General features: G+C 42.9%; 1 protein-coding gene across 1 annotated transcript; it reads left to right on the plus strand.

Moving 5' to 3' along the window:
• Positions 1 to 16,043: 16,043 nt before the first annotated feature.
• LOC121003548 (gastrula zinc finger protein XlCGF71.1-like) lies at positions 16,044 to 24,611 on the plus strand (the record flags this gene model as incomplete). The annotated part of the gene is made up of 2 exons (XM_040435451.1): positions 16,044 to 16,100; positions 24,004 to 24,611. A coding segment is annotated over exon 2 (510 nt), but the record flags the coding sequence as incomplete, so codon positions are not given.
• Positions 24,612 to 26,155: the final 1,544 nt, after the last annotated feature.

The raw sequence follows: 26,155 nt of genomic DNA on the forward strand, positions 1-26,155 counted from the left end.
CACACTGCTTACACCGTGACCGTATCTCCTACACACTGCTTACACCGTGACCGTATCTCCTACACACTGCTTACACCGTGACCGTATCTCCTACACACTGCTTACACCGTGACCGTATCTCCTACACACTGCTTACACCGTGACCGCATCTCCTACACACTGCTTACACCGTGACCGCATCTCCTACACACTGCTTACACCGTGACCGCATCTCCTACACACTGCTTACACCGTGACCGCATCTCCTACACACTGCTTACACCGTGACCGCATCTCCTACACACTGCATATAAAATGACTAAATGGAAACGTACGAAAGCCATTCCGAAGATCCGTAATGCGGATCATTTTGTCACGTTCGTTTCCATTGAACGCTGATCCTTTCTTGATTGAGTAGGATTACAGTCTGTCCCCCCACTTCATGTATTCAGATCCCCAGGGTTGTCATTTGCTTTGAATCATGTAAATGCTCCGTTGCTAATCTCTCGGGGGCCGTCTACTTGAAATTTTAATTATGTCCGGTTTCAGCTCTGATCACAGACCACACCTTTTGGACTCTTGTACACGACTATATGCACTAAAACATGTATAGTGTTAGTTAACGGGCCATATTGATGGTGCGTACAGGAGTACATGGCCTCATGATGTTGTCCATGTTGTGCCTCACAATGGGCGATTGTCCCGCACTCCTATCATCTATTAGTGCTAAACAATAGTCCCACCGGAAGCTCGACTTGCATCATTGTCATCTATGATTGTGTGTACTCCTGTTGGCACGATCAATGCCTCGACGGGACATATGGCCCTCTTGTAGGGAATACAGTCGTGTGAAAGAGGCCTTAAAATGGGTTTTCTCATCTCAGACAATAGGGGCCTATCGCTTGGATATGCCGCCATTGTCTTATAGGTGCTGTTCCCCACACCTATATTGAGAACTGATCCCCGAAATTGGAATATGGCGCAATGCGCATGCTCATCCTTATCACGATCTCTTGTTACATAAATAATTAGTTCCTGGGGCCTTCCATTAATCCTCTCCAATTCTAGTACCAATCTCCATTGTTCTTTCCAAAGAGCCCCATGGTCCATAAAGCCAAGATCGGCTCTTTCATTTATGACCGGTCCAACACCGAGGATCGATCCTGATCATAAACATGCAAATGGTTAGTTTTAATAGACAAATAAATTTATCTTGGCCAAGGCTTCCACTTCTAGTGCAAATATTATCTACTTTCTAAAGGTCACCATTCCATCATAACATTTTCGATTACTTAACCCCTTAAGGACCTGGCTCATTTTCACCTTCAGGACCAGGCAATTTTTTGCAAATCTGACCAGTGTCACTTTATGTGGGCATAACTTTAAAACGCTTTGACTTATCCAGGCCATTCTGAGATTTGTTTTTTCTTCACCTATTGTACTTCAGGACACTGGTAAAATGGAGTCAAAAAAAGAAATTTTTATTTATAAAAAAATACAAAATTTGCCAAAATTTGAAAAAGATTAGCAAATTTCCAAGTTTCAATTTCTCTACTTCTATAATACATATAAATACCTACAAAAATAGTTATTACTTTACATTCCCCATATGTCTACTTCATGTTAGGATCATTTTGGGAAAGACATTTTATTTTTGGGGGACGTTACAAGGCTTAGAAGTTTAGAAGTAAATCTTGAAATTTCTCAGAAATTTTCAAAAACTAACTTTTTAAGGACCAATTTAGAGCTGAAGTCACTTTGTGAGGCTTACATAATAGAAACCACCCAAAAATGACCCCATTCTAGAAACTACACCCCTCAAGTTATTCAAAACTGATTTTACAAACGTTGTTAACCCTTTAGGTGTTCCACAAGAATTTATGGAAAATAGAGATACAATTTCAAAATTTCACTTTTTTGGCAGATTTTCCATTTTAATTATTTTTTTCCAGTTACAAAGCAAGGGTTAACAGCCAAACAAAACTCAATATTTATGGCTCTGATTCTGTAGTTTACAGAAACACCCCATATGTGGCCGTAAACTGCTGTACGGGCACACGGCAGGGCACAGAAGGAAAGGAATGCCATTCGGTTTTTGGAAGGCTGTTTTTTTTTTTTACACCATGTCCCATTTGAAGCCCCCCTGATGCACCCCTAGAGTAGAAACTACAAACAAATGACCCCATTTTAGAAACTACGGGATAGGGTGGAAGTTTTGTTGGTACTAGTTTAGGGTACATATGATTTTTGGTTCCTCGATATTACACTTTTTGTGAGGCAAGGTAACAAGAAATAGCTGTTTTGACACAGTTTTTTTTATTTTGTTATTTACTATTACTATTTATTTAGATCATGTGGTATTTTTATAGAGCAGGTTGTCACGGACGCGGCGATACCTAATATGTATACAATTTTTTTATTTATGTAAGTTTTACACAATGATTTCATTTTATTTATTCATTTATTTTTTGGGCGATTGTCTCAGGTAGGGGCTTTGCGGGATGAGGTGACGGTTAGATTGGTACTATTTTGGTGGGCGTACGCCTTTTTGATCGCTTGCTGTTGTACTTTTCTTTTTTTTTTTTTACGGTGTTCATCTCAGGGGTTAGGTCATGTGATATGTTTATAGAGTTGGTCGATACGGACGTGACGATACCTAATATGTCTATGTCTTTTCCCTAATTTTTACAATTTATTTTAATTTATTTTTGGAAAAGGACGCTTTTTTTTACGATACATCTGTATTGTGCTGTATTGAACTGTTAGTGTCTTACACTGTAAGACGCTAACAGTTGCCTAGGAGACCCAGCCTGGGGGCTGGGCCTCTTAGGCCTCCGTACATGCCAGGCCCCAAGCCTTGGAATGTCTTGGGACTGCCATGGCAACCGAGTCCCCGCCACAGCAGCGCGGGGACCGATGGATGAGGTGAGGGAGCGCAAACCTCCCATATGCCGCGGTCAGCGCTGACCGCTGCATATGAGGGCTTAATCCACCGACATCGGCATCATCACCGATGCTGGTGGATGCAGCAGGGATGTTAGTGATAGCCGGATCTCTGCCGCTGATGGCGGCACCGCACGCGGGGGGGAGGAAGGACTGCAGGACGAGAATGCTCGTCCTCTAGTGCTAAGTGCCGGCGATTTAGGACGAGCATTCTCGTCCTGGGTCGTTAAGGGGTTAAAGGACTCTATTTTCTCAGCAAAAGTAGTCAGTACTAAAAGTACTCGGTATACACTTCAAAATGGTGATTAACTCTTTAGCTAAGCTCCTTTTTGAGGTGTAAACACAAGGGGGGGTCATATACTGTTCTGAAATAAGCCTAACTTAGACGTATTTCAGGCACAGATGTCGGTGCAATGGGGGGACGGCAGGTCTACAATTGTCGGCGTGGAGTGGGCGGGGAAGGGAACGGGCCGGCAGGCCTGTTTCATTTACCATTTTCTACAAATGTTTCAGGTGTAGAAAAGGGTCTAAATGTAAGATAACTTGGGAGCTCTCTTACATTTAGAACTGGTGCTGGAAGCCCTGAAGTTATGGAGAGGCCTGCGCCTCTTCATAACTTCGGAGGAACCACCGCCAGCTTAGGGCTTTGTTAAGACCTGCGCCTAAAATACCGGTGTTAATAAATGTGCCCCAAGATGTATACCTGAGACAACATGGCTGACCATCCAATCTAATCCTGATTCTGCAACACCTACAGTTAAGGAAGAGAGAACAACACCCGAGAGATTTCCCAGTCCTCTTCTTCCACTGGATAATTCAGAAGAACATCACTATGTCCCACAGGATGATCAGGTAGATGGATATAAGGACATTATGATGGAGGATCACCAGCCCCTAACACCACCAGGTAATAGACATAACTAAATACACACGTCCTCCCATTATCTGTATGTAAGGAATGGATTCAGTCACTGGATGTGTTTCCTACAGAAAAGGAAGAGATAAGAACACCGGAGAGATGTCCCAGTCCTCTTCTTCTACAGGATGGGTCAGAAGAACATCACAATGTCCCACAGGATGATCAGGTAGATGGAGATAAGGTCTCATGAAAGGTCCCCTATGATCTGTAGAAGACTGTAAGATCTTGTCTTCAGTCTTGTTTTATCCACCAGTATTATATGATTTATCCTTGTATAATGAGATAGATGGAGATGGCAGGATTACAGCTGACCATAGACGTTACATGTTGTCTGGATCTTCTCACTATTTTCTACCCGTATAGACTTTTAAGAGGGCCTTCTCTGTCAACTGCTGCAGATCTTTTGTGGTTGCACAAGAGTGGCACAACAGTTTTCTGAGATGTCTTAGGCCGGGACCATGCAATACTACAAATGGTCAACCAAAGTTGTGCCCGGATTGTCAGCTTGAACATGAACATCAGGAGATAAATGCATCATTATCTTCAAAAGTTTTGTAGTCTAGGGTGCAGTCTCCTGGTGTCTCCTTACTGTCAGAATGGCAGTACCAAGATCATACCACGGATTCTATTCTAGCACATGTAGATGCAAGTCATCCTTCTTACTTGTATAGAGTATAATATAATATTCAGGGGCGTAGCTAAAGGCTCATGTGCCCTGGTGCAAGAGTTCAGCTTGGCCCCCCTTCTCTCAGTGCTTTTGTGTCCTCCAGCCAGAGATGTAACTTCACCTGTATGAACTTTGAATAGTACCGGTGTCTTCTTATGTGGCACAAGGGTCTTTGGGCCCCCTCAGGCTCCTAGGCCCAGTAGCGACTGCACCCCTTACAGCAGGGGTGGGGAACCTTTTTGCTGCCGATGGCCATTTGGATATTTGAGACATCGTTCAGGGCCTGCGCAATATATTACAAATAGTACAGGTGCCATTTTGACCACATATAGCAGTCTAATTTAAGTTGAGAATGTTCTATATTTAGTTCTTTATTTGGCATTAATGGCAACCAAGCTAAACCTAGAGGGGTCCAAAGAGGGGTTCACCCAGCTTTCGCTCTCCCTGCCACTGTCCCTACCTATTTCTTCACAAATGTTCCTGCCTTTTATCCCTTTCTCAGCCTCAGATTTGCCCCCACCTCCATCAACTTCAAATCACCCTCCTATCATACCCCCCAGCCTACATCAGCCTCACATCAGACCCTTCAGAGCCTCAGATCAGACCCCAAGCAGACATTTAAAAAATAAAAATAATAAAAATTGCCTCTCCAGCTCCGGACGGCACTGCCACTTTGAAGATTCACTTACCCTCCCTGGTCTTCTTCCCGCCACGTTGTACTGTGATCTGGTCATAATGCGCATCTACATGCAGTACGTCCTGACACTGTAAGTGTCAGGACACAGCGTGAGGCCGGAAGAAGACCAGGGAAGGTGAGTACAGCTAGCAATGCGATGTTCTCACCTTCCTGTGCCTCCCACATGCTAATGACCGCTTCCATAATGGCAGTGGGTATTAGCATTTTCACAGTATGTACTGGTAGGGGGCCACATGAAATGGTCCGTTGTGCTGCATACTGCCTGCGGGCCGAGGTTTCCCACCCCTGCCTTACAGCTACGCCCCTGATAATATTGAAAGTTGATTATTGGATAAGCTATGTAGGATTATTTTCATCAGCACATAGAATTCTAACTCGCCAACAATTTTCTAGCTGCTCAGATGCATCCATACATTTTGAACCTTTGATTATGGACACTTGGTCATGTGATCTCTAGTCTGACCTCCAGTCTGAGGCTTGCTGTCTCTCTCCTGTGTGGCTGACATCCTGTGAACTACAAGATTACAGCATCATTTATCAGATCCCTTTGGAGAGCTCCCTCCCCACCAGCTACTCCTCCTTGTCTTCTGTATGTCCCTAAACATATCATGCTGCTGAAGATATCATCTCTACATTATCCATTACACATGAAGAACAACGGTTTAGAGTCTAGAAGTGGAGAGACATTTAATTGTGCCACTTTCTTTAACCCCTTCTACCCCGGGCCAGTTTTCGCTCTTCTGCCCCGGCCATTTTTCCATTTCATCCACCATGACGGCTACGGATGAGTTTGACCCCTTGACCTCTGCAGGGGCAGGAAATACACAGAGAGAGATTAGGAAGCCCCCACCCACTCTCACCCTCAGTGTTTCCTGTCCCTATGGGACACTGCACAATGAGGACTCCTTAATGAGTTGAAGAGTTTTATCGGCTTTATATGCCACATGTTTTACATGGGTAAGGATTGGTTTACCAATCTCCTCAGCCGTCCCGCAGATTATGCCAAAGCTGGGCTGGGGAGATCAGCGTGAATCTTGTCCCTGACATCGGGGGGCCTGATTTTCACCCACTGCTGTATGGTCTTCCTTCCCTGCTGTTGTGGAAGCAGACCAGCCAGAACGTTGCCTAGGATACCGCTGTGATCCCGGCTAGGTCCGGGAGGGGGCGGAGCTTTGCAAGGGGAGCGCGTCATCACGCGATGAAAGCGGAGATGACGTCAGACGCCGCACTTCAACCTAAACAGCACGGTGGCTCCCAGACACTGTCTCACCTGTCTTCAGCAGTGATGTCAGCTCCTGAGGCTCCCGGGACCCGTATGGACTGCGCAGACCCACCTTCGGCAACTCCATCCGTGAGTCTCCCTGTGGGAAAATTGCATTATTCCTCTCATGTTTATTTACTTGAGTTAGTACATGGCTGATTCTGGGTTGCTCTTCTTTTACCAGGGTGTTAAGGAAATGATTAAACCAAAATATAACAAGTGTGTCAATTGTTCAAAAAAAATTACCTAAGGGATATAAGAAGAAACTTTGCAAAATTTGCATTAATGACCTTCTGAAAGAAGAGCAACCGTCTATCCTGGTGGAAGTTAGATCCATGATTCAGGATGAAATTAGATCCTCATTGTCCTCTCTTACTCCCACTCAAAACTGTTATTCAAGCGGGTGTGGACCTACTGCGCCACTTACTGGGTATACTCCGGAGGGGCGTAACTAAGCAGCTACCTGGTATTCACTAGAGCCCCTGATGGTGGGGATAGGCTTGGGCCGTAGGGTAGCTGCCAGGTGCCACTCCAGAGTAGTGGCCAAGTCAGTGGCAGCTGACCAGGGGGTCAGAGTGCTCGGTGCAAGCACCGAGGGAATATACGAGGCCTGGAGGTACGGGGTCAGGACAGGCGGCAATCAAGCAAAGTCAGCAAACAAGATCCGAGGTCAGGGGCAGGCGGCAGAAAGCAAAGTCCAGGAGTATAATAGCAGGATTCGGTACACAGGAAGGCAGACAAGATTAACACCTTTGCACAGGGAACAGACAGGCTAGACACTGAGGTTGCTCAGGCAACTTCCTGTAGTAGGAAGTGCCTTTAAATATATGCTGCAATCCGGCCATTGGCTGCTGAGACAGAGGGCGTGTATGTGTTGCCACATAGGAAAGAGAGACACACCCACGCAAGCTTCAGCAGCAAGGAAACACTGGCATGGATCACATGTAGCAGAGTTAAGTTAGTTGCTGCCCGTGTTTGTCAGCTGGGCGGCAGGAGGGAAAAGAGGGAGCCCGGCGCCCGTGCCTGCTGATAGGGGCAGCGGCGCTGACACAGGCTGCTGAGCTAACAAAAACGCACCTCCTACTAAAAAGCCAAGATTATCCATTCCATCCTCCTCAGATGCTGAGGACATGGAGGAGGGGGCATCAGTTTTCAAACACGATTTTAAGGATGACCAATTGTCTGTGGGGGAGATAGTAGAGGATGATGAAAAAAAGTACTTTTTTCCGTCTGAAGAAATGGATGAACTACTTAAGGCAGTGAGAGAGACCATGGGTATCGAAAACGTCCAAAAGTCGAGATCTGTACAGGACGAAATGTTTGGGGGATTACACACAAAAAAAGCTACGGTTTTCCCCATTAATGAAAATATAAAAGAAATTATCATTCATGAATGGGCGGATCCTGAAAGAAGACTAGGTGTTTCTGGAGAATTTAGAAAGAGGCTTCTCTTTGACCCTGCTGAATCAAAAATATTTAAGGATACTCTTAAAATAGACGTTCAAGTGGAAAAGTTGTAAAAAAGACTTCCCTGCCATTAGAGGACACATCCCAGATATGTGACCCCTATGGAACGGAAAGCAGATTCCCTTCTAAGGAAATGTTGGGAGGCGTCTATGTTCGGGGTAAAAATTTATATCGCAGCCACCTCGGTGGCTAGAGCCATGTATTTCTGGCTTAATGAGCTAGATAATCATATAATAAATAAAACCCCTAGAGAAGAAATCCTTCAGTCTATTCCTCTCTTGAAATCCGCCACTGCATTTCTAGCAGATGCGTCTGCTGAATCTGTTAGATTTGCAGCTAAAGACGCCGCTTTCTCAAATTCTGCTAAGCGCGCACTTTGGATGAAATCCTGGGGAGGAGGTGATAAAATCTCCAAATCAAAACTATGCTCCATAGCATTTTCAGGGGAATACGTCTTTGGGCCGGTACTCAATAAGATCTTAGGAAAGGCCACGGATAAAAGGAAGGGTTTCTCTGAAGAACAAAAAAGGACGTTTTTTTGCCCCTTCAATCAGCAATCTAGGCCATACCAGAAGGGGGGCAAAGGAAGAGGGTTCCTCCTCAACCCCTAAAACAAACAAAGTGAAAAGCAATGACGCCAGGTTAGGGGGGAGGTTAAAAGTTTTCTTAACCCAGTGGGAAGCCCTAACATCAAACCCTTGGGCTCTAGAAATTATAAAAAATGGATACAAAATAGAGTTTACCTCTACCCCACCAAAAAAGTTCCAGATAACGTCACCCGATCCCAATACCCTTTAAAAAAAAACAGGCAGGGTATACTAGAATTAAAAACATCAGGGGTAATAAAACAGGTCCCTATGTCAGAGGAAAAACAGGGTTTCTACTCAAGACTCTTCTTAGTACAAAAAACGGATTGCTCCTCCAGAACCATCATAAACCTATAAGACCTAAACAAATCTATAATGTACAAAAAATTCTAAATGGAATCCATCTCCTCCATCGTTCCTTAAAAAAGGGGCTTACATGACGTCAGCTGATCTCAAGGACGCATATTATCACGTTCCTATACATCAAAATTCACAAAAATATCTTTGGTTTGCGTTACAAAGCCCAGATCACATAATACATCATTTTCAGTTCTGCGCCCTTCCCTTTGGCTTTTTATCCGCACCAAGGATCTTCACGAAACTGGTAGTGGAGATGTTACCCTCCCTCAGGAAAGAAGGACTAGTAATTTTTCCATACCTAGACAATTTCCTCCTACTGGGAAGTTCGGAAGCAGAAACAGCCACACAAACGCAAACCTTCCTACAGAAAATTTCCAACTTGGGTTGGCTGATAAATATAAAAAAATCTTCCCTAATTCCGTCATCCAACAGAAGATTCCTCGGGGTGATGATAGACTTGGTAGCCCAGAAGTCATCACTACCTCAGGAAAAAATAAAATACATCGTAGGGAAAATAGAGAAATTCAAACTCAGGACAGCACCTTGATCAGGAACGCCATGAGCATCTTGGGTCTCATGACCTCCTGCATAACAGCGGTTGCCTGGAGCCAAGCCCACACCAGGACCATACAATCCTGGATATTAAACAATTGGAACAAAAATCAGTCATCCTTAGACATGATAATAAAAATCCCACTACAAATAAAACTAGATTTAAATTGGTGGAAGATGGAAACCAACCTAGCCAGAGGGGTAACCTGGCAAAAAGAACCAGGAATGCAAATTGTAACAGATGCAAGTGCAACAGGATGGGGAGCAACGGTGGCCTCCTCAAGCTGGCAAGGGGAGTGGCCAGAAGAAATAAAGAACGAGTCATCAAATTACAAAGGATTAAGGGCGGTCTGGAAAACTCAAAAATTAAATCAAAGTTTATTAAACAAAAAACACCTACAAATATTCTGGGACAATACAACAGCAGTTGCTTACCTGAAGCATCACGGAGGCACAAGGTCCCAAAAATTAAGATCCCTAACGGAAGAAATATTTTCTTGGGCAGAAAAAAATGTTCTATCTATTACAGCCATTCATCTGAAGGGATCAGAAAGTACAGAGGCAGATTTTCTAAGCAGACAGACTCTAGACAAAGGGAACGGTCCTTAAATCCAGAGATATTTCAGAAATGAATAACTAGATGGGGCCAACCACAAATAGACCTATTTGCCTCAAAAAGAAATACAAAGGTCAACCGGTTTTGCTCCCTGAACCCCAGGGAAAATCCGTGGGCGGTAGAAGCCTTCTCAGTAAAATGGAACTGGAATCTTGCATATGCGTTCCATCCATAGGCATTAATCCCCCGGGTTCTACAGAAAATCCTCATAGACCCAGTGACAGTAATACCAATCACTTCCTTTTGGCCCAAGAGAACTTGGTTCTCCATCCGGAAAAACTTATCTCTGGAAGATCCATGGCAGATACCTTTTCAGAAGGATATTCTATCACAGGGGCTAATCCTACATCAGAACCCAGGCCTCTTCAAACTATCGCCCTGGATCCTGAAAGCGAAAACCTAAGGAGCAAGGGTCTTTCTGATAAAGTTATCAATACCTTAAAAGCCAGCAGGAAAAAAGTTACTGCCGCCATTTATCTAAAAATTTGGAAAAAGTTCTGCTCATGGCTGGAAAAAGTCTCTCCTAATTTATCATCTCCTTCCATACAATAGATCTTGGAATTTCTACAAAGAGGCCTAGACTTCGGCCTTAGGCCTAGTATTTTAAAGGTGTAAATATTAGCCCCGGGGGCTTTCTACGATACTAACCTAGCGAACCATAGATGGATTAGAAGGTTTATTAAAGCCGCTTCTAGCCTTAGACCTACCCTAAAACATAACATTCCGCTATGGAACTTAAATCTAGTCCTTAATGGGTTGACAAATTCTCCATTTGTCCCAGTAACAGATATTTCCTTAAAGGGATTCTGTCACCTCCCCTAACCCAAAATCGGATTTTAAAGCAGTCATGCAGCATAGCTTACCTTGAATCGGCTGTGCTCTTCTATCTTGTAATCCGTCCAGTAGTTTATGAGAAAAAATGACTTTTATGATTATGTAAATTAGCCCTGAAGGTGCCCAGAGGGGCGTTTTATTCCCCTTAGTGTGCCCAGTAACGCCCCTCTTACAGTGCCCAAAACGCCTTCCTTCCGACTGCCTAACTGCCCACAGCCTCTCATCCTCCCCCCTCCCTCACGGCCGAACGAACTCTCGCGCAGGCGCAGTACCCACTGAGGGCTGCGCCAGTGCGATCTGCAGGAGACTGAGGGCAGGAGCTTCATCCTCGTCACTGGGCATGCGCCGAGCCCAGTAATAATGAGTTGTTTCCAGGAGGGAGGGTGGGGAAAGAAATCGCTGGCAGGCAGGCAGGCTGGAGAAAACGCAGGGTGCAGCAGCCGATCGGCAATCCTCTGCGCTTCCTCCCAGGCTGACTGAGGGAAGAGCGAGCATCGGATGTCACTGGGCTTGGCGCATGCCCAGTGACGAGGATGAAGCTCCTGCCCTCAGTCTCCTGCAGATCGCACTGGCGCAGCCCTCAGTGGGTACTGCGCCTGCGCGAGAGTTCGTTCGGCCGTGAGGGAGGGGGAGGAGAGGGATGAGAGGCTGTGGGCGGTTAGGCAGTCGGAAGGAAGGCGTTTTGGGCACTGTAAGAGGGGCGTTACTGGGCACACTAAGGGGAATAAAACGCCCCTCTGGGCACCTTCAGGGCTAATTTACATAATCATAAAAGTCGTTTTTTTTCATAAACTACTGGACGGATTACAATATAGAACAGCACAGCCGATTCAAGGTAAGCTGTGCTGCATGACTGCTTTAAAATCCTATTTTGGGTTAGGGGAGGTGACAGATTCCCTTTAAAACCTCTCTCTTTTAAGACGGCCTTTTTAACAGCAATTACATCTGCTAGACGCATAGGAGAAATCCAGGCCTTGTCATGTAGAGAACCATATCTATCAGTTTTTCCTGATAGAATTGTATTGAGACTAGATCCGGGCTTCCTCCCGAAGGTAGTTTCAAATTTCCATAGGGATCCGGAAATTATTTTACCTTCCTTCTGCAGTGAACCAAAGGATCCCATGGAAGAAAAATGGCATCTTCTGGATGTAAGGGAGACAATTATTCAGTACCTGAAAGCTACAGAACCTTTTAGGAAGGATGATAATCTGTTAATTCAATTTGCGGGGAAAAAATGAAGGTAAAAAGCTTTCTAAAGCATCCATAGGGCGTTGGATAAAAACAACTATTGCTTACTGGTATTCCCTATTGGGTCACAAATGTCCTACAGGAATACAGGCTCATTCTACTAGGGCTATGGCCTCCTCTTGGGCAGAAAAAGCTGGGGTATCTCTCGATCAGATATGCAGGGCTGCAACTTGGTCTAGCATTAATACTTTCATTAGACACTATCGCCTGAACTTTTCTGCTTCAGCGGATTTGGCCTTTGGCTAAAGAGTGTTGCAAGCATTTACCCGCCTACTTAGTAAACTGTTAGTTCTCATCCGTAGCCGTCATGGTGGATGAAATATAAAAACCGTAATTAGACTTACCGGTAGTTCTGTTTCCTTGAATCCACCATGACGGCTCATATATTCCCTCTCATAAAATTTTGTATATATGAGGTTAATAATAATAAATAACAAATAAAAACTAAAATGATATAAAAAAATAAATATATACATATATACACCCACTTTGATATCTGGTACACACTGAGGGTGAGAGAGGGTGGGGGCTTCTTAAACTCTCTCTCTGTATATTTCCTGCCCCTACAGAGGTCAAGGGGTCAATCTCATCCGTAGCCGTCATGGTGGATTCAAGAAAACAGAATTACCGGTAAGTCTAATTACATTTTTTAGTAAATCTGACATGTCACTTTATGTGGTAATAGCTTTGGAACACTTTTACTTATCCAGGCCATTCTGAGATTGTTTTCTCGTGACACATTGTACTTCATGATAGTCATAAATTTAAGTCAATATATTTCACCTTTTATTTGTGAAAAAATCCCAAATTTTCCAAAAATTGCAAATTTACCAATTTCAATGTCTCTACTTTTATAATAGATAGTGATACCTCATATAATAGTTATTACTTTACATTCCACATTTGTCTACTTTATGTTTGGATCATTTTGAAAATGACATTTTATTTTTTGGAGACGTTAGAAGGCTTAGAAGTTTAGAAGCAAATCTTGAAATTTTTTTGAACATTTCTAAAACCCACTTTTTAAGGACCAGTTCAGGTCTGAAGTCACTTTGTGAGGCTTACGTAATAGAAACCACCCAAAAATGACCCCATTTTAGAAACAACGCCCCTCCGGGTATTCAAAACAGATTTTACAAACTTTGTTAACCCTTTAGGTGTTCCACAAGAATTTATGGAAAATGGAGATGAAAAGAATTTCACTTTTTTGGCAGATTTTATATTTTAATCCATTTTTTCCAGTAACAAAGCAAGGGTTAACAGCTAAACAAAACTTAATATTTATTACCCTTAATATGCAGTTTACAAAAACACCCCATATATAGTCATAAACTGCTGTACGTGCACACGGCAGGGCGCAGAAGGAAAGGAACGCCATATGGTTTTTGGAAGGCAAATTTAGCTGAACTGGTTTTTAGACACCATGTCCCATTTGAAGCCCCCCTGATGCACCCTTACAATAGAAACTTCCAAAAAGTGACCCAATTTTGGAAACTAGGGGATAAGGTGCCAATTTTATTGGTACTATTTGGGGGTACATATGATTTTTAATTGGGCTATATTACGTTTTTTGTGAGGCAAGGTAACCAAAAAATGGATGTTTTGGCACCGTTTTTATTTTTTGCAATGTTCATCTGACAGGTTAGATCATGTGCTATTTTTATAGACCAGGTTCTTACGGATGCAATGATATCAATTATGTTTACTTTCTATGTTTGTTTTTCAAAAATGCTTTATTATGTTTTTGTGTATCCATTTTCTGAACGCCCTATTTTTTAAAATTTTTCTGCTGATCGTCTTGTGCAGGAGCTTGTTTTTTGCAGGAAGAGTTGATGTTTTTATTGGTACCATTTTTAGGTACATATGATTTTTTTTTTTAATCATTCATTATTACACTTTATGGGGCAAGGTGACCAAAAAATTGGTTGTTTTGGTGCAGTTTTTATTTATTTATTATAACAGCGTTCATCTGAGGGATTAGGTCATGTGATTTTTTTTTATAGAGCAGATCGTTACGGATGTGGCAATTATGCAATAATAGCATTTATTAAACAGAAATTATGTTTTAGCGTCTCCATAGTCTGAGAGCCATAGCTTTTTTATTTTTTGACCGATTGCCTTAGGTAGGATCTCATTTTTTGCGGGATGAGGTGACGGTTTGATTGGTGCTATTTTGGGGGATACGCCTTTTTGTTCGCTTGGTGTTGCAATTTTTGTGATGTAAGGTGACAAAAATTCCTTTTCTTGACATTTTTTTTTCTTGTTTTTTTTACGGTGTTCACCTGAGGGGTTAGGTCATGTGATATTTTTATAGAGCTGATTTTTACAGATGCGGCGATACCTAATATGTATATATATTATTATTTTTTTATTTGTTTCACTTTAGCACAATAATAGTATTTTTGAAACAAAAATGTTTGTGTCTCCATGTTCTGAGAGCTATCGTTTTTTATTTTTTTTTAGCGATTTTCTTATGTAGGGGCTCAATTTTTGCGGGAGGAGGTGATGGTTTTATTGATACCATTTTGTGGGACTTACGCATTTTTGATCGCTTGGTGTTGCACTTTTTTTTTACGGACTGGAACAGTTCATGCCTTTCACAGCCCATTAGATCAATGTTTTTTGCAGCGAGGCAGCACTGTAGCAAGAAGACCAGGTCCTATTGACACCTCCACGTTTGTTCCAACACCAGGCACTTATCGGCCTCCATGGATATCCTCCTGTCCCAAACAGAAGCAGGGCAGAGCATCACTCCCACTCCCCCTTCTTCCTATCATGTGAAGCGTTGCCATGTCGTTTTAGAGCTGATCTCCCTGGGTGATAGTAGCCACATAGCCAAATACTTTCTAAAGTGCATCAAGCAGCAAACAACCGCGCTGGCTGTCTCCTCACCTAACTCCAACTCGGCAAGGTGGTCAGAGACAATTGCAGGAACATTGTGGCTGCTTTGTGTTTGGGAGAAATAACACATGCTCCCTGAATGATGCATGTGATAAGTCTAGTCGTGCAGCGTTTGTTTAAAAAAAAAAGTTCAGTGGCTTTTAGAAGGTAGTAATAATAATCATATAATATAATAGTAATCAGTTCTCACTTCTCCTGTGTTCTTATACTATATACAGTTATAAGCAGGGTGTTCTAGTGGTGATAGATAATCAGTTCTCACCTCCCCTGTGTTCTCCGCTGTCCCTTATACTAGGTACAGTATCTTCATGCCTGCAGTCATTCCAAAACTTCTAGACAGAACAGGAAGACAGCATTGAAGGGTTTGTTCAGAAATAAGTAACTTTTCACATGTGCCCGCAGCCTCTACTATGGAAAGAGTCATACATACCTGCTACCCTTAGCTCTGGTTATGTGTGCCGGCTCCTGTGTGCCCATCTTCCAGTAAATGTTGTTTGCTCCCTCGCCGGCACAGGCATGATCACCTGCTTTACTACAGCCAATGACTGGCTTCAGTGGTGATGTGTTTCTTGTGGACATGTTACCCCTGAATCCAGTCATTGGCTGCAGCAGAGCAGATGATTATGCCCATTCCGAGGAGGTAAATAAGCCATGGACCTAAATAACTTTGACTTACCAGCTTCACAGCCCTGGGGCGGCGAGCAAGGGTAACAGGTGCACAAACAATGTAATGCTATATACACACAATGTAATGTCAGGGATGGAATATAAGGGCTGCTCTCCCTGCATTGCAAACTGGTTGGAATAACGAAGAAATCAGATTGGATTTATACAGGAGACCTGTAGATATTTGGGTCAGATAACTCCTGCTGTCCGGTCATTTATAGTCGTCTTTTCAGGTCATAAAAAAACCTTCCACACGACTTCTCTAACCGTCTGATGACTTCTACAATATTTCTTTCACAGCTTGTGAATCCGGGTGAAGATCTGAACAATATTAATCCTACAGAGACATATGTGAGGGGTGATGAGCAGAGTACAGAGGACATTCCTACAGATAACCGCCCAGGTGAGTAGTGACCACTAAGTAAAGCAGAGAGGTCTCTAAGATTCTGCTTATACAAAAAAAATTGATATATTGTGCAATGTGGGAATAATGATATTACAATTATTATTATTATTGATGAGTATATATGAAAGTATAAAGGAACAAACATAAATATCACATACGGAAAGACTTGTACACAGTAACAATTACTAATAATTACTAATGGTAATAAAGTTACTCCTATGACCATTGGGAGACATCATATGGAGTAGGAACACTAGATGTCTGCAGGAGTTCCTACCTTTAGATGGACACCCTCATCTTAGGGTGCCGTCCTACTCGGAAGTGTGACCATCCACTCCATCTGAGTGCTTTTGTCTGGGACCAACCAATTTCCCCGATAGAAGAAACACTAACCCCGTGTCCCCTGATGAATCTAGGGCTAAATATAAAAAGATGAAATAGATGAAACACGTTGGGGGACACATCTTTTTATTTGAGCACGTCTTTATAGTTTTCTATGCACCCTTTACTATATCTAGTGCTTGGGCTTTACTGCCCTTTGTTTTTGAACTGTACCTCTACAACATAATAACACTGACTCCAAGATTAGGGCAACCTGTGCCACCGCGACTGGTGAGCCTCTCCAGTACCCCATCTCTTTATACCGGGGAGGGGGGGGGGGTTAGAGAGAACCTGACAGGAGCAAGATCTCAGAAAAACCCGACTGATTGCCTCATTCTACCATGAGTCACGTGTACATCTAGCCGTACTTAGTGGTAAGAGATATATGTATTTGTTTGTTCTACTTTACCTTATTGTAGCTCTATATTCATATATGTTTCAGGGGTTAAGAATAATAGGCGTCTGTTTGTCTTGGGGCCTGTTCTAAGAGGGACATGTATATTTGTTTCTCCCTTTTTTAATGTGTTTATAGTAAAAGTTAAAGGATAACTGTCACATTTAGACCCTAATTTCTATTTTCATATATGTAGTTGCTAATAACATGATATTCCAGAATCAGTTACTATTAGACAGACTTACCCCATATTTAATAAGATTCAGCCCTTAGCAACCAGTCTGCATAAAACTGCAATTTCACTATTCAGTTAAGATGGCCGCCACTGCCCTCACCCTGAGGCTAATCCCGCCTGCCCTCACTAGCCAGTAACAATAGCCCCCCAAAAGTGTCAGTAACCAGAGCCCTCCCCCCTAAAGGGTTAATCTCCTGCAGCACAAAGGGATCCTCTTACCACATGTTGCTTTCATTTATACACTGAGCAGATGGAAGATCTCCCTTCCCTGTTGTGCGCTGCTCCAACTCTGCATTCTCCAGCTCTGCTGAGTGAGGGAGCGTCTGCCAAGCGCAAGGACAGGGAGAAGTGCACACAGCCCAGGCACTGTTATCAGCTGCTGGGGAGGACCTGGCTTTAATCATTTACTTACAGTCCCTGGCTGTCAGTAATCTGACCTTGCACGTCCTCAGTCCTTCAACAGATAGAGGACCATGCCTAGCAACCTGATTTTAAGCACAGGTAAAAGTAAGCATTACAGGGAACTAAACTGTGGAATTAAGGGGTAATTGAATACACAGTGAAAAGTTGAAATAGGGCCACCAAGGTGATATTAATCACCACAATCCAATACTCCAAAAAAAAAAAAAAATGACAGTTATACTTTAAGTTTTATTATTAATACTACTGCCCCTTTATGTTTTAACATTTGGTAACTAAACCACAAATTCCTATCCCTCTACAGTACAGTGTAGTTACTATACAGAGGTCTTCTCATGTCTCTCCAGTCCCTGTCTTTGCTCTGGCCCCTCCAGGTTTCCTCTTCTGTAGCACTTTTCTTTTCTCTTCTCCTTCTCTCTCCTTCGTTCCTTCCTTCCTAGCAGCCAGTCCTAGCATTGTCTAGAATATGGCTTGGACACATCTTTTTGGTTGTTCCTTTTGGTTTTTCAGCTATTTCCAGTTAACTCTTGAAGACTGATAGAAGCAGCTGCAATGTTGGGATTTTTCAGCATTTTCCTGCCCCACTAGCCATGTACCACCTACTGGACAATTGTCAGCTGTTCTTTAGATAATTGACAATAACAGTACCTTTTGATATGCTAATAGTCAGTTGTCCCAATAGACAGAACTCGCTCACACTGGCTTTGAGAGGACAAGTATAGGCTCTAATTACCAGGATAAAAGTTACAACTTGAGAACGGTGGCTCACTCTGGGCGAATTATGGATGTGGTGCTGCAAACCCCAAAATGGAGGGACACCCACCCTCTAATTGTACATATTATAAAAGAACCAAAGCAATGGGTGAGCACTCTATCAAGGAGCTCCAAATATCATCATTAAAATGATTATGGACTAGAAGTGGAAGTGGCACTCTTCTGGTCATTGTCCCGACCTGAAATCCTATCAAAGGAACACTTTTAAGAAAAGTATACAGCCATATTTATGGCTAGAACACTTTAGTGGTATCCTGGATTTGAGTCTAAAGAATACATTTCCAGCAATTTAATCAACAAACACGAGGAACTAATAGATGTATTTGTACCTATATTCTTGTGGATACCTCAATATGTGGATTATCCTTCATTACATCTGATTTGATACTCTTATCATTATTTTTATTTGTATTTTTTAATAGATATTCTATATAAAGTATTGTTTATAGTTGGATATTATATTATGGACATGCAAAGGAACTCTAGTGGTACATTATAAACTACCATTAGATCTTCCTTTTGTTTACAATGCCAGCTAATTGAAATACCAATAACTTTTATATGCAACCTCGAATATGAGATTTTTTCTATACAAAATGCTCAGCAGGACTTAATGAATATATGGTGCAAAAAACGCATATATGCCAAAAAAGACGCATTAAAGACGCACAAAAAAACGCATATGATCTTCCATCCAAAAGGAAATCCAGTTATCCATAGATTGGTGCTGATCTTGGAAATAAAAGGCGGAGGTAAACAGGTAGTGCGGTACCACTGATGAAGGGAAGGAGAGTTCCCGAAACGCGTCTAGACTGGATCGCACACTTGATTAGAAGCACCTCCGCAATAACAAGCATGGCCATTGTCACGAGGGTGTCAAGAACCACGCCTGACTCCGTTATACCCGGGGTCAGGAAGTCACAGCGGTTGGCTGCACGCTCTATGTAAGATAGGGCTGTTTCCTTATGGTAGCTTTCTGGGTTTGCTTTGCAAACCCTTTTGGCTCACTCAGGGATCCGTAGCTCCTTCTCCTCAGCTGTTCCTTGTCCAGCACTCCCAAACCTCCTTATATTCCCCTCTCACACTTCTCTGGTTGCCAGATATAGAGCTTCCTGCCTGGACATCTATTCTGACCCTCTGGAGCTGTGTTGCTGCGTTCTCTGGTAGTTGGTCCAGAACGCTACCCTCCGGATCCCTGTTGGACCTTTGTGGTCTTTTGTGGTCGCCCACCTGGGTGTATGTGTTTGTCCGTTTTGTCTGTCCTCTCCCTGGTGTTTCTCTCTTAGTGACAGTGGTGCGGACTAGCGATCCCACCGGCCCGTTCACTATCTAGGGCTCATTTTAGGGAAAGCCAGGGTTTAGGCACGTGATCGCCGCACGGGTGAGGAACCCGTCTAGGGACGTCAGGGCAGTCAGGTGCCAGCCGCAAGGTGAGTTAGGGGTCACCACCTTTCCCTCTCCCTTGGGCAGGGCTTTCCCTTTTTCCTCCCTGTGCGTGACGCCGGTCATTACAGCCATGCTATACAATTGAACAAAACAGTGCCTTGACGACTATAACCAACATCAAGAATCGAGACAGATACTCCCTTTTCCTATTACGCTGAATGAAAGTCACGTGATCCAGGTATATCCGAGACATCGCTCCAACTCCTGCGAGATCTCGGGTTAGTTGGCTCGAGGAGTACGTAGCGTGACGCCGACTTTGTCCCGCGCCGCCCGACCCTCGCCAAACTAAACAGAGGCACGAAAGAACTAAAGGAAGGTAAGAAGAACCAGATCATATAAGGCTACTTTCACACTAGCGTTCGGGTGTCCGCTCGTGCGCTCCGTTTGAAGGGGCTCACGAGCGGCCCCGAACGCATCCGTCTGGCCCCAATGCATTCTCAGTGGAGGCGGATCCACTGAGAATGCATCCGCCTGCCAGCGTTCAGCCTCCGCTCCGCTCAGTGAGCGGACACCTGAACGCTGCTTGCAGCGTTCGGGTGTCCGCCTGGCCGTGCGGAGGCGAGCGGATCCGTCCACACTTACAATGTAAGTCAATGGGGACGGATCCGCTTGAAGATGACACAATATGGCTCAATCTTCAAGCGGATCCGTTCCCCATTGACTTTCAATGTAAAGTCTGAACGGATCCGCTCAGACAACTTTCAAATTTTCTAAGTTTTAATGCAGACGCATCCGTTCTGAACGGATGCGAACGTCTGCATTATCGGAGCGGATCCGTCTGATGAAACATCAGACGGATCCGCTCCGAACGCTAGTGTGAAAGTAGCCTTAGACTGTGAATAAGACTGGCATAAGACTGAAAAAACGTAATACACGATTTACCATCACATCTACTAACAGTCCTCCTATAGACATAAGGAACCTATTTATATGTGTAACATTATTTGAAGTGGAAACCTACTCTCGGCGGTTGCTAGTAAACTATAAAGCACCCTTACCATTCTGCTACAGCACAGAATTTCTTACAGCGAATTTGTTGTTGGATACAAGAGACTAAATGTTTAAATGTTTTAATTTTATGTGAATTTCAATTGAATTTTATTTCTATGTCATATAAGAATTTTATGATGTTTAATTAAATTGTTTTACCATTAAGACCAAATGTAGAGTGCTCACCCATTGCTTTGGTTCTAATTACCAGGAAGTTGCTGAAAACAGGATACCAATACAATATATGGCTTACATTATTTTCCTAAAAATTCTTAAAAATCTGTATTTCTTACATGTGCATAAATAAATTCACCTACTCGCCCAGACTGGCAGGAGTTGCGATCCGGGCTGTTTAACACTTTACATGCCGCGGGCAGTGGCGCCTGCCGCATGCAAAGTGCTGACAGAGGGAGTGAACTTCCTCTGTCTCCCATCGGCACCCCTTAAATGCCATCGCGGTGTGCCAATGTGTGTGAAGGCTGGCTGGGGTCTCGTGTAGTCCCCAGACCAGCCTTGAGTAATTTCCAGCAGGCTGAGCTTCTCTGGTGCAGCCTGCTGGTCAATGTCAGAATAGTAATGACATTAAAATGCAATACACTATAGGGATAATGCATTTCTTTTTAAAATCAATCAAGAAACGGTCTGTTATAGAATTGCTAATTTATTCTTAGTTGCCACCAAAAAAACGTAATACCAAGCAATGGATCTTGGGAAGGGGTAATGCAAAAACATATTTTTCTTAAAAAAAAAAAAAAAAAAAAAAAAAAGTTTTATTGCAAAAAAGTTGTAAAACGTAAAAAAAATAGATGTATTTGGTATCACTGTAATCGTAGTGACCCAGAGAATAAAGATTATGTTATTTATACCGAAAAATGAGCGCCATAAAATGTATAATGTAAAAACGCAGTGGCAGTATTGCTGTTTTTCCCATCTCCCTCCCAGAAAGAGTAAAAAAAATTGATCAGAAAGTTATTGTATATAATACAACAAAAACAAAGACAGGTGCACTCTGTGGTCTTACTAAGCCCTCAAACTGGTGTTAAAATTGAGAGATTAGCCAACATGTCCTACGTGAGGACATGTCTGAGCCCGAGCACCGCGCCAAGGTTTCTCAAGTAGCTCGGGACCTAACGCTAAACCTACCCGAGCTACTTGAGAAACCTTGGCGTGGTGCTCGGGCTCAGACATGTCCTCACGTAGGACATGTTGGCTAATCTCTCAATTTTAACACCAGTTTGAGGGCTTAGTAAGACCGCAGAGTGCACCTGTCTTTGTTTTTGTTGTATTATATATACTGTTTATCACATCCACACATTTGCTATCCTGTGTAGGATGTCCATTGTGGTACTTGTGGTCCGCTGCAGGCATCCTCCATTGTATGCAGTTTTGCTGGGGATTGCCATTAGCAGCGGACCACAAGTAGCGGACCCCGGTATAGATGCACCACTGCATATGGGGTTGAGCACTTCCTGCTTTTTAATACCACGCCAATTTGTAGTTTGTATTCAGAAAGTTATTGTACCCCAAAAATGGCGCTATTAAAAACTACAACTTTGTCCCACAAAAAACAAGCCCTCATAAAGCTATATAGATGGAAAAATAAAAAAGTTATAGCCCTTGGAACGCGTTGATGAAAAAAGTAAGAAAAACACTTGGTCAGTAATTCCCAAAACAGGCTGATCACTAAGGGGTTAAAGGAGTTCTCATCTGAGACAATGGGGACATATCACTAGGATATGTCCCCATTGTCTAATAGGTGCGGGTCCAACTGATCGAGAACAGAGCGGGCCAAAGTGGTGGCTGGAGGACTCTGGTTCCGGCCACCACCAAGCGCTCTCCCCATAGAAGTGAATGGGAGCGCACTGTGCATGACTGGCCACTGTTTCTATTCACTTCTATGGGCCTGACGGAAATAGCCAAGCCAGTGCTGCACATGCACAGTGCACCCTCCACCACTTTCGGGGCTCCGTTTAGGAGATAAGTGCGGGTCCCAGCGGTGGGTCCTACACCTACCAGACAATAGGGGCATATCCTAGCGAACTGACCCCATTGTCTCAGATGAGACAACCCCTTTAATATAAATGCACGAAAAAAGGAAGATGTTATGGTGTGGGCCATGCAGTTTGTTTACTTGACAGTGACAGGACTGAGGTTTGGAGAGACCTCGGTGTGCACAGTGTCCTAGCTGCAGTGATGATGTTCGGGTCACAGGATTATTCTTTGGCGCTATATGTAGTTTGTGTAATCGGGAAAGGCTGCAGGATAAGGCTACATTCACACAACAGTGGAAATGGCACACCGCTGTTTTTAGAATAAATTGAAGTCAATGCCGCTATTCATGTGGCCATTTTTTTTCTAAGGAGAGTGAATAGTGTTTGTGAAAAATAGCACATGTCCTATTTGTGGCCGTTTTCACTGCCAGATGGACCCCATGTAAATCAATGGGACTTTTTTTAACGGCCATTTAGGCAGTCTCTCTTGGTGCTGAAGGACCTGTGCTACCAACGTGATGACATCACCATGCTCTTCCAACATTATTGCTTAGGAGCGCATGGTGACCTCATCCCACTGAGAGTGTAGGTCCTTTAGCACCAAACGAATGGCCGTTAAAAGTTAATACAAACCGTCCAGACGACCAAGAAAAGGTGCAAAAAATGGCTGTGTGTCCGTTTTTATGGCCTTTTTTCACGTGTGAATGTAGCCTTAAGAGATCAAACGAAAGAGTCTCACCACTGAACCCCAGAAAATTTGCATGCTGCTGGGAAGAGCATGATGTGCTCGGAATTACTTTAACTTTATTCACAGTACAGGAGCTTCACTGATTAATGTAAAGGGAACACTAAGGGACAGCACAACTGCAGGGGGCGCACAAAGGGGTCATAACTACTCTGTGGGGGCACTTAGGGAGCACCAGTACTGTGAAGAGGGCACTAAAGGGGAATTCCACTGTGAAAGAGACACTGAGGGGGGATAACTATTGTGTGGGGCACTAAGAGGGGATTTATCACCTCTTATCCAGCGCTAGGAAATGTTTTATTTATATTATCTTTTAAATGACTAATTGGGTGGGGGTTGCAGGGAAATTGCTCAAGGTGGGAGCCAGCGTTTTCTAGTTATGCCCCTCGGTCTACTATTAGATTGTGGTCTGTTTGGCCACCACTGTTTTGCACTTTCTGTGGATTTTTTATATGGAAAAGTTATAAAACTTCAATACAATTTTAATGTTATTCATCAATAAAAATGTGTTTTGTTCTTGGCAGATGACTGTACCAGGAACTTAGAGAAACATCTGGTATCTTCAGATTTTGAAGTAGATGATTGTGGTATCACACGAGATACATTTGAAGAGCATGCCAATATGCAAGATATACACTCATCCAATCACAGCAACAATGCATCATTTGATCCTTTTAAACAGGTCCGATCTGATTCATTACAGACTGTAACACAGAATAAAAGTCACAGAAGAGGTGCTAACAATCAAACAGCTCACGTAAAAGAGAAACCATTTTCATGTTCAGAATGTGGGAAATGTTTTAAGTATAAATCATATTTTGTTGTACATCAGAGAATTCACACAGGGGAGAAGCCATTTTCATGTTCAGAATGTGGGAAATGTTTTAACCAGAAATCAGAACTTGGTATACATCAGAGATTTCACACAGGGGAGAAGCCATTTTCATGTTCAGAATGTGGTAAATGTTTTCACACAAAATCAAATCTTGTTGTACATCAGAGAATTCACACAGGGGAGAAGCCATTTTCATGTTCAGAATGTGGGAAATGTTTTGAGCATAAATCAGCTCTTATTCCACATCAGAGAAATCACACAGGGGAGAAGCCATTTTCATGTTCAGAATGTGGAAAATGTTTTAGCCGTAAATCAGCTCTTGTTATACATCAGAGAATTCACACAGGAGAGAAGCTATTTTCATGTTCAGAATGTGGAAAATGTTTTCAAAGTAAATCATATGTTGTTGCACATCAGAGAATTCACACAGGGGAGAAGCCATTTTCATGTTCAGAATGTGGGAAATGTTTTATCAGTAAATCATATGTTGTTGCACATCAGAGAACTCACAGAGGGAAGAAGCCATTTTTTTAATGTTCAGAATGTGGAAAATGTTTTTAGATGAAGTCAGAATTTGTTATACATCAGAGAAATCACACAGGAGAGAAGCCATTTTCATGTTCAGAATGTGATATGTGTTTCAACCAAAAATCATCTCTTGTTAATCATCAAAAAACCCACATAAGAGAAGCCATCTTTATGCTTAGCCCATTAGTGACCTCCCTTATGTGTTTTTATGGTGGTCACTAACTGACTTTATTCCTTCAGATCCTTTTTACAGGGAGATAAAACAGTGCCTTGCTTTCAGTTAACAAAGGTAGCCGAGGGCTTGGAGCGATGATTGGGACTGCTGTGAGAGCTCCCCAAACAAACATAGTCTCCTGTATTGAATGAATATTGGTAATCAAAGGACAGAAGATCCAGTTAAAAGTGAAACTAAGTCTACTTTCACACTGGCGTTTTGGCTTTTCGTTTGTGAGATCCGTTCAGGGCTCTCGCAAGCAGTCCAAAAAGGATCAGTTTGCATTCTGAATGGAAAAGGATCCGCTCAGAATGTATCAGTTTGCATCAGTTCAATCCCCATTCTGCTTTGGAGACGGACACCAAAACGCTGCTTGAAACTGAGCCAAATGGATCCGTCCTGGAACACAATGTAAGACGATGGCGACAGATCCGTTTTCATTGACACAATCTGGCACAATAGAAAATGGATCCATCCTCCATTGACTTTCAATGGTGTTCAAGACGGATCCGTCTTGGCTATGTTAAAAATAATACAAACGGATCCATTCTGAATGGATGCAGACGTTGTATTATCTGAACTGATCTGTCCATGACTGATCCGCACAAAACGCAAGTGTCAAAGTAGCCTAAGATGTTTTTTTTTAAAATATCTCCTCTAAACACAAATGTTTGGTGAGAGAAAAAAATAAAACTATTCCACCCTGCCTGTGATCGGTATGGGGACCCTCCATTCCTGTAAATCTGCAAATACAGGGGCCTATATGTGAAAGTCCAAAAAATAGAGCTGGATTCCCACAAGAGCTGGTGTCCAGACGTGGAAAAAGGGGCGTCAATTCACACTTGTAAATGGCTAGTTATTTGCAGTCAAGTGGAATGACCGATAGGATGTAACATAGTAACATAGTTTATAAGGCTGAGAAAAGAAATCTGTCCATCCAGTTCAGCCTGTTATCCTGCAAGTTGATCCAGAGGAAGGCAAAAAAAAACTGTGAGGTAGAAGCCAATTTTTCCCAATTTAGGGGGAAAAATTTGTTCCCAACTCCAATCAGGCAATCAGAATAACTCCCTGGATCAACGACCCCTCTCTAGTAGCTATA

The sequence above is a fragment of the Bufo bufo genome, chromosome 6, assembly GCF_905171765.1.
Source record: "Bufo bufo chromosome 6, aBufBuf1.1, whole genome shotgun sequence".
Classification (NCBI taxonomy): domain Eukaryota; kingdom Metazoa; phylum Chordata; class Amphibia; order Anura; family Bufonidae; genus Bufo; species Bufo bufo.